At 33.8% G+C, this 20137-nt stretch overlaps 1 protein-coding gene across 1 annotated transcript in view; it reads right to left on the minus strand.

The window, feature by feature from the left end:
- The window catches only part of FSTL5 (follistatin-like 5), a 773393-nt gene that overhangs the window by 112235 nt on the left and 641021 nt on the right, over positions 1–20137 (minus strand). Inside the window, exon 11 of the mRNA XM_010834087.1 lies at positions 6947–6973. Coding sequence (XP_010832389.1) covers positions 6947–6973 — 27 coding nt within the window. The remainder of the gene's footprint in view (positions 1–6946; positions 6974–20137) is intronic.

The following is a 20137-nucleotide window of genomic DNA, read 5'->3' on the forward strand; positions in this document are numbered from 1 at the left end:
CATGTCTGACCACCTCCCAGAATCCTTCTCTCTGGCATCCATCTTGGCTGAACAAGGCGTGCACCACCAGGAAGGACTCTGAGTCAGAATGATTGGCCAAAGACAACCCGGAAACTAATCCCATTACCATAAAACCCGAGACTGCGAGCCACGTGGCAGAGCTGTTCTCCTGGGTTCCCTTACCCTACTGCTCTCCACCCGGGTGCCCTTTCCCAATAAAATCTCTTGCTTTGTCAGCATATGTGTCTCCACGGACAATTCATTTCTGAGTGTTAGACAAGAGCCCAGTTTGGGGCCCTGGAAAGGGTCCCCCTTCCTAAAACATACCTGTGTATATTCAGTATAACTATGTCATATAACATATTTCCACGTTCTAACTGTTTAAAAGTGTTTTTTTTTTTGTTTGTTTTTTTGGTATGAGAGACTGTTAACAGAGATAAATCCCATTCTCGATTCAGATAGCTCAGAGGTAAACCATAGCTATAGAACTTTCTGTTATGTCGTGGGGAAGTTATTTACTATGTAACTTCTGTGTTGTAATTGTAACAAGTAAGTAAGATGGAGAAAGGAAAACATGTAGCCGAGTGACTTGAACTCTTACTATGAGCTCAAGAAATGTTGAATTGTCCCTATTTTTATGATTGACATTATCTCTTTGAAACATCATTGGGGGGAAATGGTGAAATGGCATATAACCAAATGTACTTACTGTCCTCATGTTTTCCTCAAATCTATACTGTGAGATATACTACTAGTACATTTCAGCTTTTTATGAGGTTGAATTCTATGAATATATGAGCCTCCTGAAAGAACAACCTGATTTTCTAGTAGAGCAGTTGATCTTTGCAGGGGTGGTCTGCAAATTCAAGCTATTTTCATAATAATGCCAAGATGTCATTTGCATTTTTCTCTTTCATTTTCTGTAGAGTGTAGCTCTTGACAGTTTACAGGACATGTGGTGCTATGATGATATCACAACAGTTCAATGCAGAAGCAGATATAGGAATTCTACGTTTTTATTCAGCCAGATTTTTTTTTAATGCAGTGTTCAATAGTGAGCCTTTTCAATTTTTAAATATCACTTTACAAATAATATGTTATTATGGCTACATATTTGAATTTCGCTTTAATTTCTAATATGGTAATTAAAGTGGATAGAAATAACCTACATAAACAAAAGCTCTTTGGGTTTTCAATAATTTTGAAAAGTGTAAAAGATTTCTGAGTCCCACAAAGTCTGACCGTGAGTTTCACTTACAATTTTTTCCTCATTGATGTATTGCAGTTTACTACAAAAGTTCTTGATGTAAGTAAAAGCTTTACAACTGTAGTCATTATAAAGTTTAGGAATATGTGCTGTTTTGTCTTTTTTCATCACTTGGTGAAGACAGACATAAGTACTTTGTCTTTTTCAGGTCGATAGTTAATCTAACAAGGTATAGTAGCTCAAAAACCTGATCTATAATTTGTTTTTTCCTTGTGAGATTTGTCTCTTCTTTGTTTTTCTTTCTATACAGAAAGGACATACACAAGAACAGAAGTATTTCCCAGAGGATTTTTTGATCAATACTGTACTTTTAAATATATGAGAGGGACTGAGGAAAAAAATGGATGTAATTTACATCCTTGTATCAATCCTTTGAGGACTGCTACACAAGAATAATAGGGCAGTATGATAATATAGTTACATTATGTGTTACATATAACACTATATTCCATAAATTATAACAAAATAATGGTTATTTGTGATTATTGGATGAATATTTAAGTCAATAGTAAAACTATTTTGTGGTGTTTGCCTTCCTCTGGTGTAAATTGCCATTACTTTAGCATTTAATTTATGGTCAATAGCAAATTATAATCCTACAATGCAGTGAGTTGGTAACCAATCAAAGGTCATTTAGTAAATTTTGTGTTAAAGAAAGTCCTTCATAGATTGATATTATTCTCTTCCTTTTCATCTAATTCTAAAGTTATTTTTAATAAAGAAGAAAATAGGCAAAAATAGATGGTCTGCATCATATTTCTCACTTTGACTAACCCAGCAGGGATGAATTTTCAGTTTATGAATATTCCCATTTTTGGTACTCAGTCTTTGGAGCTAAAATCCTTTTCACACACATAGTAACATCAAACCATCACACCTCAGTGAGATATTTATGTTTTGTTCAATTGAAATAAGAGTAACTTCCTCTTTCAATCTTTTAGATTTTTGGAGAGTAATTGTGTTAAACTTATTAGGCACTATTAATTCAGGAAGTAGACACTATCTGAACATTATATATTATTGGTCAGAATGATATTATCCAAAGCTAGTCTTAAGTCAGAATTCAATTCCCTGAACTTTTAAAGATATGCTGAAAAATTTGAATGCAAATCTGCATGATTGATTTCACATTCAATTATTAAGATAGCAAAGATTATATCATAATAGAGCATTTGTTTGCTATGTAGTTAATATTAGGAGAAATCATACATAATTATGTATATGTTCACGTGTTTGTGTATATACATATATTTGTTGTTGTTGTTCAGTCACTAAATCGTGTCTGACTCTGAGACCTCATGGACTGTAGTTTACCAGATTTTTCTGTCCTCCACTATCTTTATAGCATTGAACTTTATTTTCACTGGGTTTTCCTAATAGTTCAGTTGGTAAAGAATCCACCTGCAATGCAGGAGACCCCAGTTCACTTCCTGAGTTGGGAAGATCCCCTGGAGAAGGGAATGGCTACTGACTCCAGTATTCTGATCTGGAGAAGTCCATGGACTGTATGGTTCTTGGAGTTGCAAAGAGTCAGACACAACAGAGCGACTTTCACTAATTTTCACCACCAGACATGTCCACAGCTGAGCATCATTGCTGCTTTGGCCTAGCTGCTCATTCTTTCTGGAGCTATTAGTAATTGCCTTCTGCTCTTCCCCAGCAGCATGTGGGGCACCTTCCAACCTGGGAGATCATCTTCTGGCATCATCTTTTTGCCTCTATATGCTGTTCATAGGGTTCTCCAGGCAAGAATCCTGGAGTGGATTGCCATTCCTTCTCCAGTGAACCACATTTTGTCAGAAGTTTTCACTATGACCCATCCATCTTGGGTGGCCCTGTATGGCATGGCTCATAGCTTCTTTGAGTTACACAAGCTCCTTCTCCATGACAAGGCTGTGCTCTATGAAGGAGTTATACAAATATGCATACACATATATGTGGATGTGTATATGCACATATATCTGCAAATGGTTATCTTGTCAGATTCCTTTTTTGATCTGAAAACAGTTTTATGAGATAAAATGCTAAAACATTGACATTTGTTTTTAACAGAGAAGATATGGAACTTGCAAATGAAGATATTAACAGCTTAATCACTCTGGCATTGGCATCACGAACAGACAGTAGAAGATGTTGTCTCTTCCTCATCCAATGATATGATACTCTAAGTCTCCTGAATTTAAAAGACTTACCTTCTGAAAGCTCTCTTTTTTCATTTTAAATATTTCACCAATATTGTTGTGAGACAGTAATTTGGTCCTGAGAACCTTACCAATATTTTGCTATAAAAATAATTATACAGTAGCTCATTAAGTTCGTGTGAACTCTTCTGTATTTCCCATGCTCCCCTGCAGCATAGTAGTCTGGACAATGAAATGTGACAAATCTGAGGTTGAAGGAGTTAAGAGAGGGCCTGATGCCTATTATTCTTTTTTTTCCCACTTTGGTGACATTATAGGTCACAAAGCTAGTCAGATAATAATGTAACACATAAACTTTTTTGCATGATTTCACTGTGATTTTCTAATTGTACTTTGTGCTGGTTGGTGTTAATTGCCCAACTAATATAGTAATTTATTTGAATAATTCCTATAACATATATATGTATGAAGAGATTCATAAATATTTACAAAGATAATTTTAAAATAATATATATACATTTGCTTTCAGATCACTAGATGTCACATCAAGCCAGTATTTTCCAAAGTAATTTCAGTTCCATATTGATCCTATTGATATTCAGCAAAATGATCTTATTTACAATAAATTTAAAAAATGCTATATTATATAACAAACCATCTGACATCTCTCCTTAGAGTTTGAAATTAGTATATCTAAAAGTTCAACCTAATCCTACAGTGAATAAAATGGTTTAAATTCCTTTAATTCAGTGCTTATAAAAACCCTTATTATCATTACACCATAAAGCATATACCAAACTGTTGTCTACTTAAACAAATATTAGGAAATACATTATTAGATTATAAGACCATAAAAATATTGCAAAAGAGACCCAATCATGCTGAATATTTTAATGTATACTCTGAGATCATTTATGCAGTGAAATTAGTTGACAATGAGTTAATCTTCTATTTCACAAGATTAAAAATTTCATTAGAGCAGATACTAGATCTTATCTTTACAAATGCTTTCAAAGTGCCCTACATTTAGTTGTCTCTTTAAAATATTTGTAAATAAATGAGTGATATATTTTCTCCCTTTTAAAATGTTTTTCTACATTCCCACAAAAAAAAAAGTTTGCCTTTAAGTCATAATGACATTATAGAGGAATTATCATTTTGAAATCTCTTTCACTTATTATTTATCTTAAAATGCTTGGAATTCTTCAATGTTCTCTCTGAAAGCATTTTTTCATGGTAATAGTGAAAATATGAGTATACAATCAGAAAGCACTGCTAGAGTGAAAATAAAAATGGATCTCAGAAATACGTATTTTTTGTTAGTTATTATTCTATCCTTAAAAAATACAGGTAGAAATTTACTTTGGATGCTTCTTTTGTTATTTTAATTATTTATATGAAATAGTTGTACACGTTTGTGGTTTAATGATTCCTCAATTTGGTCTATTATGCCTGGCAACCATTATTATTATTACATGCAATAATTTTCAACTGTAATGCCTTACTGATAACTGTGGCATTATAAATATAATTTACAGATTCCTGGAATCTGAGTCAAACTATTATTTTCTCAAATATATTATTTTAAATTTTATTTCAGAAAACAGTAAAGTATTCTGATGATAACAGTACATAGAAAAAAGGATTTAAAAAATTTCCTAAAATATTTCTTGTATATGCTTTAAAATTATCTACAAAATATATTAAATAGCTATGATTTCTCAAGCACATATTCTGGGTCAAACATCATAAAGAGTAAGCATATCACTGACTGATGGAGAGTACTTATTGAAAGCATATAGTTTCAAAGATTAACAGAAGAAAAACTTAAAAAGATAAGAATGTTTTCATATAATGAATCTCAGGATGATTTTAATTAATCTGGAGGTCTCCTGTATTTTTAAAGGACACCTGAATAATATTATACTATTATTACATACTAATGATTATTATAAAGTACTAATGTTAATGACATCAATTCAAGTTATTAAAAAGAGTTGTTTTAGCTATTTTAAAGAGATTTACATATCACAAATTTGCAAGGAGGGTGCCAAACTATATTTCAAGCATTGTTTTAAAATATTCTGGCTCAGAGAGGTAAAATGACTCATTCTAATTTCCACAGCAATTAGTGATCAAGCTAAACCTGTGGTACATGATCTCTGAATATTTGGGTTTTATTCCTTCCCTTTATAATGATTAAATAAAATCCATTTTTATAATACCCAGAGAAATATTTGTCTGGTCTCAAGAAATAAGAGAGTCTAAAGAAGCATCTAACATATATGTTAATCATGTCATAATAATATCCGTTTCAGTAATGATTGAATTTGTACATTCAAATGTGAAATATCCAAGTGGAATAAAATGAGAAGGTAAAATTACTCCAATAGCTCTTTAGTAAACTGGAGTTTAGGGCCTTTACAGAAGATTTGAGGAGAAAGAAATACCAAGGGAGAAAAAAAAATGTGTTATGCTCATCTTTGAAAATAAAATCGAGACGGCTAAATTTCAGAATTTATTAACCCTTCTGAGGCATGGTCCTCCAGGTGGCTGTGACTCCAATTCATATAAGAGTCTACAATAGGAAACAAAGAAGTTTTTCTACAATGGTTTGTGTAGGCAATTACTTTGATAATTGCCTTCCAAGAGTGTAATGATGACTTATCCACACTTTTCTCCTAAGAATTTAAGTAATGCACTCAGGATATTTAAATTCTGGGTAAACACTGCCACTTGGCTTTTGTGGCTAATTAAGAAAAACTAGCACAATTGAGTGCAAACTATAATTTAAAAAGTTGATAAAACAACCTTGTTGAGAACTAACAACTATCCTTACTTCTGAGATGACGAATTTGTGAAATAAAGAGACTCTAGTTTACATACTGGTACAGACTGGATTTGAATCCAGTTACTTAAGTTTATATCCCATTTTCCCCCCCTTTTTTTTAAAGATTATTTTTGATGCAGATTGTTTCAAATCTTTATTGAGTTTTTTTTTTTTTTAACCAATATTGCTTCTTTGTGTTTTTGTCTTGGGTTTCTGATCACAGGGTTTGTGGGATCACATGCCCCTACCCAGAGATTGAACCTACAACCCCTGCATTGGAAGGTTAATTCTTAACTACTAGACTGTCAAGGAAGTTGCAATAACCTGTTTTCTTCATTTATTATATTCCATTCATAAGGTAATAGTTTTCTAATTTTTTCTTTTCTAATCTAAATCAGGGCTTAATATATAAATTATGTTTAACCAAGTTTGCTTTCATTTATTTGACTAATTTTAATTCTATACTCTTAAAAAGCATTTCCATATATTGTAACATAACCTCCTGATTATATATCAATAATAAATCAAGCTGATGAGGATCTATAAATATTTTAAATGGTAGCCATTTAGAGAATAATACTGGTTTACACTCAAATAAAATTTTAATGAAAATAGAAATGAATAAGGCAATTATTAGAACTCATAGTAAAAAATATATCAAGTAAGCAAAATAATCACAATAATATAAAAAATAATGGAATTTAGTACCTTCTTCTCTCCATAATATGTTAGCTACTGCAGCATGTTTGAAAGAAAAAGGAGAAAAAGAAAAATGAGTAAAGTGAGAATCAATTACATAGTAATAAAAATAACTATCAAAGAGGTCACAATCTCTAAGATAGAACATGCATTTAAGAATAGTGAAGGTGAATTCAACAATCTACTCTAACAAAACATTAAAATGCTGGGAGTATGATAATGTTTGGCTCATGTCTTGATAGCCACTTCTTCTTTACAGTAGAGATTATGTTAATAAACAACAAAAAATTATGCATCACTGAAAACATTGGGATATTTAAGCTAATTTTGTTAAAATATATCTTTAAAACATGCATAGTAGTTAAAACTATTCATTTATTTGAGGTAATACTTAAAAGTTAATAATTGAAGCAGTTATAATTTTAAAATTCTTAATAATCATAAGTAGTACTTCAACATGGTATGCAATGAATGACAAAATGAAAAACGAAATCACAGAAAACTAACCAAACTGATCACATGGACCACAACCTTGTCTAATGCAATGAAACTATGAGCCATGCCATGTGGGGCCACCTAAGATGGACGGGTCATGGTGGAGTATTCTGACAAAACATGGTCCACTGGAGAAGGGAATGGCAAACCACTTCAGTATTCTTGCCTTGAGAACCCCATGAACAGTATGAAAAGGGAAAAAGATAGGACACTGAAAGATCAGCTCCCCAGGTCTGTAGGTGCCCAATATGCTACTGGAGAATAGTGGAGAAATAACTCCAGAAAGAATGAAGAGATGGAGCCAAAGTAAAAACAGCACCCAGTTGTGGATGTAACTGTTGATGGAAGTAAAGTCTGATGCTATAAAAAGCAATATTGCATAGGAACCTGGAATGTTAGGTCCATGAGTCAAGCAAAATAGAAATGGTCAAACAGGAGATGGCCGAGAGTGACCATCATTAGGAATCAGTGAACTAAAAAGGACTGGAATGGGTGACTCTAACTCAGATGACCATGTTATCTACTACTGTAGGTAAGAATCCCTTAGATGAAATGGAGTAGCCATCATAGTCAACGAAAGAGTCCAAAATGCAGTACTTGGATGCGGTCTCAAAAAACGACAGAATGGTCTCTGTTCATTTCCAAGGCAAACCATTCAATATCACAGAAATCCAAGTCTATGCCCTGACCAGTAATGCTGAAGACGTTGAAGTTAAATGGTTCCCTGAAGACCTACAAACTTCAAGAACTAACACCCAAAAAAGATGTCCTTTTCATTATAGGAGAATGGAATGCAAAAGTAGGATGCCTAGAGACACTTGGAGTGACTGGCAAATTTGGACTTGGAGTACAAAACAAACCAGGTCAAAGGCTAACAGTTTTTCCAAGAGAATGCACTGATCATAGCAAACACCCTCGTCCAACAACACAGGAGACAGCTCTACACATGGACACCACCAGATGGTCAATACTGAAATTAGATTGATTATATTCTTTGTAGCCAAAGATGGAGAAGATCTACACAGTCAGCAAAAACAAGACCAGGAACTGACTGTGGCTTAGATCATGAACTCTTTATTGGCAAATTCAGACTTATATTGAAAGTAGGGAAAACCACTAGGTCATTCAGATATGACCTAAGTCAAATCCCCTATGATTATACAGTGGAAGTGACAAAAAGATTCAAGGGATTACATCTGATAGACAGAGTGACTGAAGAATTATGGAAGGAGGTTCATGACAGTTTACAGGAGGCAGTGATCAAGACAATCTTGACCCAGAGGGATGGTGTGGGGAGGGATGTAGGAGGGGGGTTCAGGATGGGAAACATGTGTACACCTGTGGCTGACGCATATTGATGTATGGCAAAACCAATACAATATTGTGAAGTAAAAATAAATAAATAAATGTAAAAAAAAAAATCTCCAAGAAAAAGAAATGCAAAAAGGCTAAATGGTCATCTGAGGAGGCCTTACAAACAGCTAAGGAAAGAAGAGAAGTGAAAGGCAAAGGAGAAAAGTAAAGATATACCCATTTGAATGCAGAGTTCCAAAGAATAGGAAGGAGAGAGAAGAAAGCCTTCCTCACTGATCAATGCAAAGAAATAGAGTAAAACAATAGAATGGGAAAGACTAGAGATCTCTTCAAGAAAATTATAGATACCAAGGGAACATTTCATGCAAAGATGGGCACAATAAAGAACAGAATTGGTATGTGCCTAAAAGAAGCAGGAGACATTAAGGTGAGGTGGTAAGAATACACAGAAGAACTATACAAAAAGAACTTCATGACCCAGATAACCACTATGGTGTGATCATTCATGTAGAGCCAGACATCCTGGAATGTGAAGTCAAGTGTTTCTTAGGAAGGATCACTATGAACAAAACTAGTGGAGGTGATGGAATTCCAGTTGAGCTATTTCGAATCCTAAAAGATGGTGCAGTGAAAGTGCTGTACTCAATATGCCAGCAAATTTGCAAAATTGAGCAGTGGCCACAGGACTGGAAAGGGTCAGTTTTCATTCCAATCCCAAAAAAGGCAACACCAAAGAATGTTCAAAATACCACACAATTGCACTCACATGCTAACAAAGCAATGCTCAAAATTCTCCAAGCCAGGCTTCAACAGTATGCGAACCATGAACAAATGTTCAAGCTGGTTTTAGAAAAGGGAGAGGAACCAGAGATCAAATTGCCAACATCTGTTGGATCATCAAAAAGGCATGAGAGTTGCAGAAAAATATCTATTTCTGCTTTATTGATTACGCCAAAGACTTTCACTCTGTGGATCACAACAAACTGTGAAAAATTCTTCAAGAGATGGGAATACCAGACCATCTGATCTGCCTACTGAGAAATATATCAGCAGGTCAAGAAGCAATAGTTAGAACTGGACATGAAACAGCAGACTGGTTCCAAATAGGGAAAGGAGTACGTCAAGGCTGTATATTGTCACCCTGTTTATTTATCTTGTATGTAAAATACATCATGCAAAATGTTGGGCTGGATGAAGCACAAGCTGGAATCAAGATTTCTGGGAGAAATAGCAATAACTTCAGATATGCAGAAGACACCACCCTTATGTCATAAAGAGAAGAAGAACTAAAGAGCTCTTGATGAAAGTGAAAGAGAAGAGTGAAAAAGACGTCTTAAAACTCAACATTCAGAAAACTAAATCATGGCATTCAGTCCCATCATGTCATGGCAAATAGATGGTGAAACAATAGATGGAAATTGTGAGAGACTTTATTTTGGGGGGGCACAATAAATGTTCCTTTACTTTATTTTTCTCCAAAATCACTGCAGATGGTGACTTCAGCCAGGAAATTAAAAGATGCTTGCTCCTTAGAAGAAAAGCTATGACCAACCTAGATAGCATATTAAAAAGCAGAGACACTACTTTGCCAATGAAGGTCTGTCTAGTCAAAGCTATGATTTTTCCAGTAGTTATGTATAGATGTGAGTGTTGGACCTTAAAGAAAGCTGAGCACCAAAGAATTGATGCTTTTGAACTGTGTGTTGGAGCAGACTCTTGAGAGTCCCTTGAACAGCAAGAAGATCCAACCAGTCCGTTCTAAAGGAAATCAGTCCTGAAATTTCATTGGAAGAACTGATGCCGAAACTCCAATACTTTGGCCACCTGATGAGAAGAACTGACTCATTGGAAAATACCTTGATGCTGGGAAAGACTGAAGGCAGGAGGAGAAGGGAATGACAGGGGGTGAGATGGTTGGATGGCATCCCCAACTCTATGGACATGTGTTTGTGCAAGCTCCAAGAGTTAGACATGGACAGGAAAACCTGTGGTTCTTCAGTCCATGGGGTCGCAAAGAGTTGGACAGGACTGAGTGATGAACTTAACTGAAAATGCAATAAACCTAAATATATCTTGTTAATTTCAATGCATAATGCTAAGTCACCTCAGTCGTGTCCAACTCTATGTGACCCCATAGATGTTAGCCCACCTGGCTCCCCCATCCATGGGATTCTCCAGGCAAGAACACTGGAGTGGCTTGCCATTTCCTTCTCCAATCAATGCATAATAAACAGTTCTTATTAAATTATTCCTGTACAATAGGCCTATTAACTATTGTGTAGGAACTAACTAAATAAATGGAAAGTTAAAATATTAAGGCAGGTATGAAAGTAAATATCAACTAAAAATATTCTCAGCAAAATGCCTGCCTCTCTTACTAATTCAAATTTATTCAATTGTATATAATTTCATTTTTTGAAATATACTTGATTTAGATTTATAAAAGTTTTGGGCATACATATACACTTTTAAAGCAAAACAATATTAGTGAAAAGGAAATGAAACTAAAGTCAAAGCTCATACACATCTGATTACTCTGTGCACATTTTAATGATATTAAACATAATTGCTCTTGGAAAAACTAAACCCTGACCGTCAGTGTCATAGAGCGAAAACTGGATTCCAGTGCTCCTTGCTGGAGGCTTGAGGACCATGTCATGTATGTTTTAGTACCTATTATATTTTTTAAATTAATTTTCATAGAGTAAGCATTTTTTTGAGATTCTCTCCTGTAAACAAAGGTAAGTAGACTTATGTTTCCTCATATCTTCATCCAAGGGGTATGAAGTGTGCATATCATGCGCCAGGCACTGTATTCAGTATTACATTACACAGGAAAGGATTGACCTAGTTTCTGTGCTAATAGTGTTTATATGGTAGCTGTTGAGTCGCTAAGGTGAGGGTGAAGAAAAAGAAAAAACAAGATTCAAATTATATAATTTCACAATTAAAATTTTAATGTGTTATGAAAGAAAGGAACATAGTACCCTGAATGCTTTTAATGAGTGGGTTACACATGATCAGTGAATCTGGGGAAAATATCTCTCCCTAATGATGATGCTGAAGAGGAAATTTAAAACATGAAAAAGAGTGCACACAGGGAGGGTTGGAAGAATCTGACTTTCAGACATAGGAAAAGCATGCATAAGCCCTGGTGGTATGGTAAAACACTGCTATGTTGAAGGTCTAAGGGCAGACATTTTCAAGATAGGCAATAACATGTGAGAAAGTACAAAAAATACATGACTTGTAATATTAACACCAGATAAAATAAAATTCAAAGCACTATGTAATGAGTTTAAAATTATATAAATTTAGAGCACAGTATTAAAATATGAGACAAACTATTAGTACAACATTCATAAAGCTACATTCATATTCTGCTTTGACTCAGTCATCTTCAGTATTTGATAAATGAAGAGGAAAAACACAAAGTTACAATGACACGATTATTATTGCTGAATTAGTATTTTTATAATAATACTATTATAAAAATATGAATTATATATTATATATATACTATATATAATATACTATTATATTTTATAATAATAATATCACAGAATGTTCTGTGATAAAAACAGGAAGTGTTTTCTTTTCAAGTTTTCTTGAGAGATATTCAAGAGCAGTCCCAAAGTAAGTTGAAAATGGAAAGACTTGCTGTATTCTGGAGGTAGATTCCAATAACCATAAATTGCTTAGATATCTTCAGAAAGCAATAAAGCAAATATAAAAATGTGTTACAAATATTTAAAACTATTAATACAAAATCATTTAACAAATGAAATATTTTAAAAATCAAATATAATTATAACTCTTATTAAGCAACAAAAATGCAAAAATAAAATTCAACATGTGAACCCAAAGAGTTTTGGTGAAAAGATAGTGCATATAATTAATTAATGCATTGCTGAACAAAATAAATGAAAGAGAAAGAGAGAAAAAAAAAAATCCAAGAAGGAGAAGGCAGGAGAGAGGGAAGAAAGAAGAAATGATTGTAGTTATGTTAATTTTAAATGAATGTAGATTTTTTTTCTGGTAGGAAATTCAATAAGCTCTATTGAATTTATTTATAAGTTTTTATAGTTTTATATTTTATAAACATATTTTATAAATTCCAAGGAGCTATAAATATCCAAATGGAACACAAAAAATAAATCTGAATAAAAATAATCATGGTGCTAATTAAACCATTTTCAAAAATAATTTCTTCTCAAGATTATCTTAGGGTATAAGGTTTCTATAAAGTGTATTTATTAACTCCCAAGTTTATATAATTCCTGTTATATTCAACATTTCTAGAATGCAGATCAAGATGGAAATATGCCTATTCATTTTGTTTTTGTTTTAATTTAATTTTATTTTTAAACTTTACAAAATTGTATTAGTTTTGCCAAATATCAAAATGAATCTGCCACAGGTATACATGTGTTCCCCATCCTGAACCCTCCTCCCTCCTCCCTCCCCATATCATCCCTCTGGGTCGTCCCAGTGCACTAGCCTCAAGCATCCAGTATCATGCATCGAACCTGGACTGGCAACTCGTTTCATACATGATATTATACATGTTTCAATGTCATTCTCCCAAATCTTCCCACCCTCTCCCTCTCCCACAGAGTCCATAAGACTGTTCTATATATCAGTGTGGAGTTTAGAAAGATGGTAACAATAACCCTATTCATTTTGTAAATTCAGAAGAAGAGATGCCAATTAATTGATAATAATAGCAAAGTAAAATGAATTACAAGACACTTTAACTAACAGAAATTACAAATAAAATGCAAGTGAAATTCACCAGGATATTAAAATTTTGATCATAGACAGGAATCCTCTTGGAATGAAAGGATTTGGTAGAAATTTAATTAAGAAATCAATTCACTTGATATATTAGAACATAAAATGAGAATGATAAATACAGCTTAAATCTGAAAACAGAATCTCACAAAATGCATCACATATTATTAAGTGCAATATACTCTTAGTGATCTAGCAACCCATAAGCAGAGGCACATTCTAATATTAGAATTAACATTAACACACACGTTAATATAAATGTGTGTTAAATTTCTAACATTTAACAAAACAAGGATAATAAATTAATAATCGAATAAGGGATTGTGATTGGTACTAGAAATTAAATTTGATGAACTTAACAATTTATTAAATCCAGAAACAAATATAAGTACTGTAAAATTGTAAATAACATGATCTAAATTTGAAGATAAAAAATCACAAAGATTAAATTAAAATTACACATAAAAATAACCAGAGAGTTCAGTTAGGTGATAAGACACAAGATAAATACTCCAAATTTCACTTTCTTATGTAAGAATTAGAAGACCCAATAAAAGATTTTATTTATAATACCCCAAAGTATAGTATATTAATAATTTACTAAAATCAAAGTGTATAGCATATCAACTATAACATTCATTAAAATTATCCTAGATAGGACCCTATAGTATTCCTAGATCAAGAAGATAAATAATAGAAAAATAAAATTTATTCTGAAATTACTTAATTTAAAAATGTCATTTATTGTTATTGTCTGTTTAGAACATGACCTATTGATTGTACAAAGTTAGACTGGGAATGTTTAGAGACACTGACATGTGTTACCAAAGTTGACTTCTTAAAGGTTGCTGTCAGTACTACCAGTTGTCCATGAAAGTTCATCCCATCATACTCAGGGTGAACTGTTTCTGCATATGTGTATATGTATACACATATATATGCAAGCTTACCAAATGTGAATAAATATTATCTCACAAATGTACTAGGTTTGCTTTTAAATTATATTGACTGTTAGCAAATATATAAATAAAACTTTCTTCTATTTATGTCCTTATCCATTATTTCTATTGGAATGTCATTTCATAATAATTTTTACACTTTTGACAGCTACTTATATATTGGAATGCCTTTATTTTGTCACATCAATTTATCCTTCATACAATATAAACAGCTATCAGTAATAAACAGAGGCTTGACGATGCCACTCATTTGCTTAGAAACATAATGTACTTGTATGTGTGTGTGTGTTTGTGTAAGCTCAAAATCCTTAGCATAGCACACATGGGCTTCCACGATATGCCTATGTCATCCTAAAGTCACATCACAAACATAAAGTCATTTTGAATCTCTTCATTGTTATACATGTTATACCTGCAGGAATACCCTCAACAAAATTCTTCACCTAATTTACACGTGGTTGGCCTTGAAGTTCCAGCTTAGCTTTTTTATCTATAGGTAGCCTGCCTGGAACCAAAAGTTGAGTTATTTTATCTACATTTGGAATCCTGTGAAACATCTGTGGCATTCTGTAATTTACCATACATAATCTCTCTCAAAATCCTTTCTTTATAATTAGATAATGAAAACTTCAAATCTATAGACCTCCATTATTCATGACTTAACTGAAGTGTAAAATTCTTTTTGAAGATAATGTATATCTTATAATGAAAATAGGGTTCAATGGAACAGATGCCTAGACACTAGGAGCTTTTATTAAGACCCTTTTAATAAATTGCATTATTATGTAAATTAGGAACTTTCAGTTATGTTCAAATGATGGATGTCATGTTGTATGTGCCATCTCTATGAGAAAATGCATGTGGAGGGTGAATATTACATAAACAACAGCAATATTGTCATCAAGTATGGAGCAGCATGCTATAGTACTGAACAACTATTTTCCTTGGCTACTTATGTGTAAATTGCTTGGCCTTTCAACTAAGTAAGTTTTTTATTAGCCTTCTCTTTTGAAAGTGTAAGGTTTTCATTAGTGCAAAACACTTTTTGATAAGCTACTTTTATGTGAGGGTAACATTTTAGCTAGCTGTCTTATTGACTGTTTCTCCATTTGGACTTAAAAAATTGACTTAACTTCAGAAGGCAAATGAAAAGGGCAAAGTCAAAAGAAAATATAGATAAAAATTTAATGTATCTGAAAAAATGTGTGGTTAGTCAAAATGTCTTGGAATGTACATATGGTGAAGAAAATGAGACATTTAAAATATACTATTTTAGGGGTAGAAAGCTATATAAAATATGCCAAATACACTGCCTTCCATATGCCAATTTCAAAGCCAATTTTAAGTGAAACTGTCACTCTTTTAGCACTGACTGAAGACAATAATCCAAGGACTACAGATTTCCAATCTAGTGTCCAGCATTAGTTGATTAGGCAATAGTGCCAAGATTACATTAAGGCGTACAATCCAGAAACTCGCCGTGACTCCGTGGTTTTAATCTCAATGAACTGATGAGGATAATAATATTATTTTAGGGGAGGGTAATTTGAATCAGAAATTGTGCTTCTGATTCAAGAAACTGCGAACACAAGAAACACTAGAAAATCAAGAGCACAGAGAACCAAAATTGTAAGAATACATAGCAAAAGGTACCATGACACAGAATTAGGGCTGTGATAATTTGTGATAATGAGATCAGGATTCAAGAAAATAAGAAAAGGAGGAAGACTTATGCAACCCATGGGAGAAGCAAGAGTCAATCATTGTCTGATTACGTAAAGTTGGTTTCTGGGTTCCGAAAGGAGACACATCTCTGACTGCTTAATGTTGCCAGTTTAATGCTCATATATATTTTTAAAAACCCTTGAACTTAAACAGACAGAGAGAGTACACTCTTGACAACCAAGGAATTGGATTGAAACCAAGACAATGTCAGAATTATTGCCATGTTGAGGAAAAATTGTCATTATATGAAGGTAATGTCACACTATATACAGAAAACCCTAAGACTCCACACAAAAACCACAAGAACTGATAAATGAATTCAGCAACACAGTAGGATATAAGATTAACAGAAATATGCTTCATTTATTTAAACCAACAATGAAATATCAGAAAGAGAATGCTAACAAACAACCCCTATTAAAATTGCATCAAAAATAAAATATTTAGGAATAAACCTTGCCAAGGAGGTAAAAGACTTAAATTATAAGAACTACAAAACACTAATAATGCTAACTGAAGATGAGTCAAAGAAATGGAATGATATCCTATGCTCTTGGATTGAAAGCCTTAATATTGCTAAAATGCCCAAACTACTCAGAGAAATTTATAGATAATACAATACCTATCAAAATACCCGTGACATTTTCCACAGTATTAGAACAAATAATCTTAAAATTTATATAGAACCACAAAAGGCTCAGAATTGCCAAAGAGATCTTGATGAATAAAACAAAGCAGGAGGCATAAGCAACTGAGACTTCAGACAATACTACAGAGCTATAGTAATTAAAACAGCATGGTATTGGCACAAAAACAGACATATGTATCAATGGAACAGAATAGAGAGCCTGAGTAAACCTACATGCCTATGGACAATTAATCTTTGACAAAGTAGGAGGAAAAGCAGTCTCTTCACCAAGTGTTTTTGGGAAAGTTTGATAGCTTCATGTAAACCAATGATGTTAGAACACACTCTCGTACCATACCAAAAAAATGAACTCAAAGTGACTTAAAGACTTAAATATGAGACAAGACAGCATAAAACTCCTAGAAGAGAACACAGGCAAAACTTTCTGACATGAATTGCACCAATGTTTCCTTAGGTCAGCCACCCAAGGCAATAGAAATAAAAGCAAAAATAAACAAATGGGACATAATTAAGCTTAAAACCATTTGCACAGCAGTGGAAAACATAAACAAAAAAAGGACAACATCCAGGCTGAGAGAAAATATTTGCAAATGATGTGACCAAACAAGGGCTTAATTTTCAAAATATACAAACGGCTCCCACAATTCAATAACAACAACAACAATAAAAAACAAACAACCCAATCAAAAAATTGGCAAAAGACCTAAATTGACATTTCACCAGAGAGGAAATACCCATGGCCAATAGGCACATGAAAAGATGCTCATATAGCTAATTATTAGAGAAATGCAAATCAAAACTACAACAAGGTATCACCTTACATGAGTCAGAATGGTCATATCATTACAAAGTCTGCAAATAATGAATGCTGCAGAGGTTGTGGAAAATCCCACACTGTTGATGGTTTTGTAAACTGGTACAACCACTATGGAAAACATATGAAGATTCCTCATAAACTAAAAATAAAGTCACCAAAAAAAATAATAAAAAAAATAAAAAATAAAAATAAAGTCACCATATGATTCAGAAATCCCACTCCTGGGCATACACCCAGGCAAAAGTAATATTAAAACATACATGCAACCCTACATTAATAGAAGCAGCCCTGTGTTCAATAGCCAGGATAATGGACATGGAAGCAATCTAAATTTCCATCAACAGATGAATGGAGAAAGAAAATATGTTATATATATATATATATATATATATATATATAGTACTATTACTCAGCCATTAACAAGAAAAAAAAAAGGCCATGGAAAGAATGAAATAATGCTATTTGTAGCAACATGGATGAACCTAAAGATTACCATAATAAGTGAAGTAAGTCAGAAACACAAAGACAAATATATTATGACTTATATGTAGACTCTAAAACATGACACAAATGAGCATACCTTTCAAACATAAAAAGACATACAGATATATAAAGCAGATTTGTGTTTGCCAAGGGGGTCAGGGGATGCAGGAGGAAAGCATCAGGAATTTGTGATTAGTAGGTGTAAGAGATTACACAGATGATGGATGAATGAAGGAAGAAACTACAAGAGTAAGTGAAACAGAAGAAGGGGATCATTAGGATCATGTTGTACACCACACAGTGTTACAGATTGCTTTCTAAGCAAACTTCAAGAAAATATTTCTAACATCCTCTTGTCCAGACTGCCAATACTTAAGCTTCTCTTAATACAGAATATCTAAGCCTACTGATGTCAGGAAGTGACTTGATTTTTGAGAATTCTTCACAGAAATGACTGGCCGTGCCTTTTACATAACAAACAATAACAGTGACATCATTAAAAATAGTGGGTAAGTAGCTACAGATAGGAGAAGGCACTGGCACCCACTCCAGTACTCTTGCCTGGGAAGTCCCATGGATGGAAGAGCCTGGTAGGCTGCAGTCCATGGGGTCACGAAGAGTCAGACAGGACTGAGCGACTTCACTTTCACTTTTGACTTTCATGCACTGGAGAAGGAAATGGCAACCCACTCCAGTATTCTTGCCTGGAGAATCCCAGGGATGGGAGCCTTGCGGGCTGCCATCTATGTGGTCACAAAGAGTCGGACACAACTGATGTGACTTAGCAGCAGCAGCTACAGATATACAAGAGAAAAATATTGCCTTCTAATTAATTCATTTACACACTGTACTATTTTAAGTAGGTAGCAAAGTTACTTTTGCTTTTGCTTTAACTTCATCATCTAGAACAGAGACAATAGGATGAACTAGATAATTTTAAAAAGAAAATGATCAGAGCACATTTTAAGTAGTACCTGGGACATGATGTTATATATGTATATATCTATCTCCTAAGGAACCAGAGATCAAATTGCCAACATCCGCTGGATCATGGAGAAAGCAAGAGAGTTCCAGAAAAACATCTATTTCTGCTTTCTTGACTATGCCAAAGCCTTTGACTGTGTGGATCACAATAAACTGTGGAAAATTCTGAAAGAGATGGGAATACCAGACCACCTGATCTGCCTCTTGAGAAATTTATATGCAGGTCAGGAAGCAACAGTTAGAACTGGACATGGAACAACAGACTGGTTCCAAATAGGAAAAGGAGTAAGTCAAGGCTGTATATTATCACCCTGCTTATTTAACTTATATGCGGAGTACATCATGAGAAATGCTGGACTGGAAGAAGCACAAGCTGGAATCAAGATTGCCGGGAGAAATATCAATAACCTCAGATATGCAGATGACACCACTCTTATGGCAGAAAGTGAAGAGGAACTAAAAAGCCTCTTGATGAAAGTGAAAGTAGAGAGTGAAAAAGTTGGCTTCAAGCTCAACATTCAGAAAACGAAGATCATGGCATCTGGTCCCATCACTTCATGGGAAATAGATGGGGAAACAGTGTCACACTTTATTTTTCGGGGCTCTAAAATCACTGCAGATGGTGACTGCAGCCATGAAATTAAAAGACACTTACTTCTTGGAAGGAAAGTTATGACCAACCTAGATAGCATATTGAAAAGCAGAGACATTACTTTGTCAACAAATGTCCTTCTAGTCAAGGCTATGGTTTTTCCTGTGGTCATGTATGGATGTGAGAGTTGGACTGTGAAGAAGGCTGAGAACCGAAGAATTGATGCTTTTGAACTGTGGTGTTGGAGAAGACTCTTGAGAGTCCCTTGGACTGCAAGGAGATCCAACCAGTCCATTCTGAAGGAGATCAGCCCTGGAATTTCTTTGGAAGGAATGATGCTAAAGCTGAAACTCCAGTACTTTGGCCACCTCATGCGAAGAGTTGACTC

The sequence above is a fragment of the Bison bison genome, unplaced genomic scaffold, assembly GCF_000754665.1.
Source record: "Bison bison bison isolate TAMUID 2011002044 unplaced genomic scaffold, Bison_UMD1.0 scf7180017864012, whole genome shotgun sequence".
In the NCBI taxonomy this organism is placed as follows: Eukaryota; Metazoa; Chordata; class Mammalia; order Artiodactyla; family Bovidae; genus Bison; species Bison bison.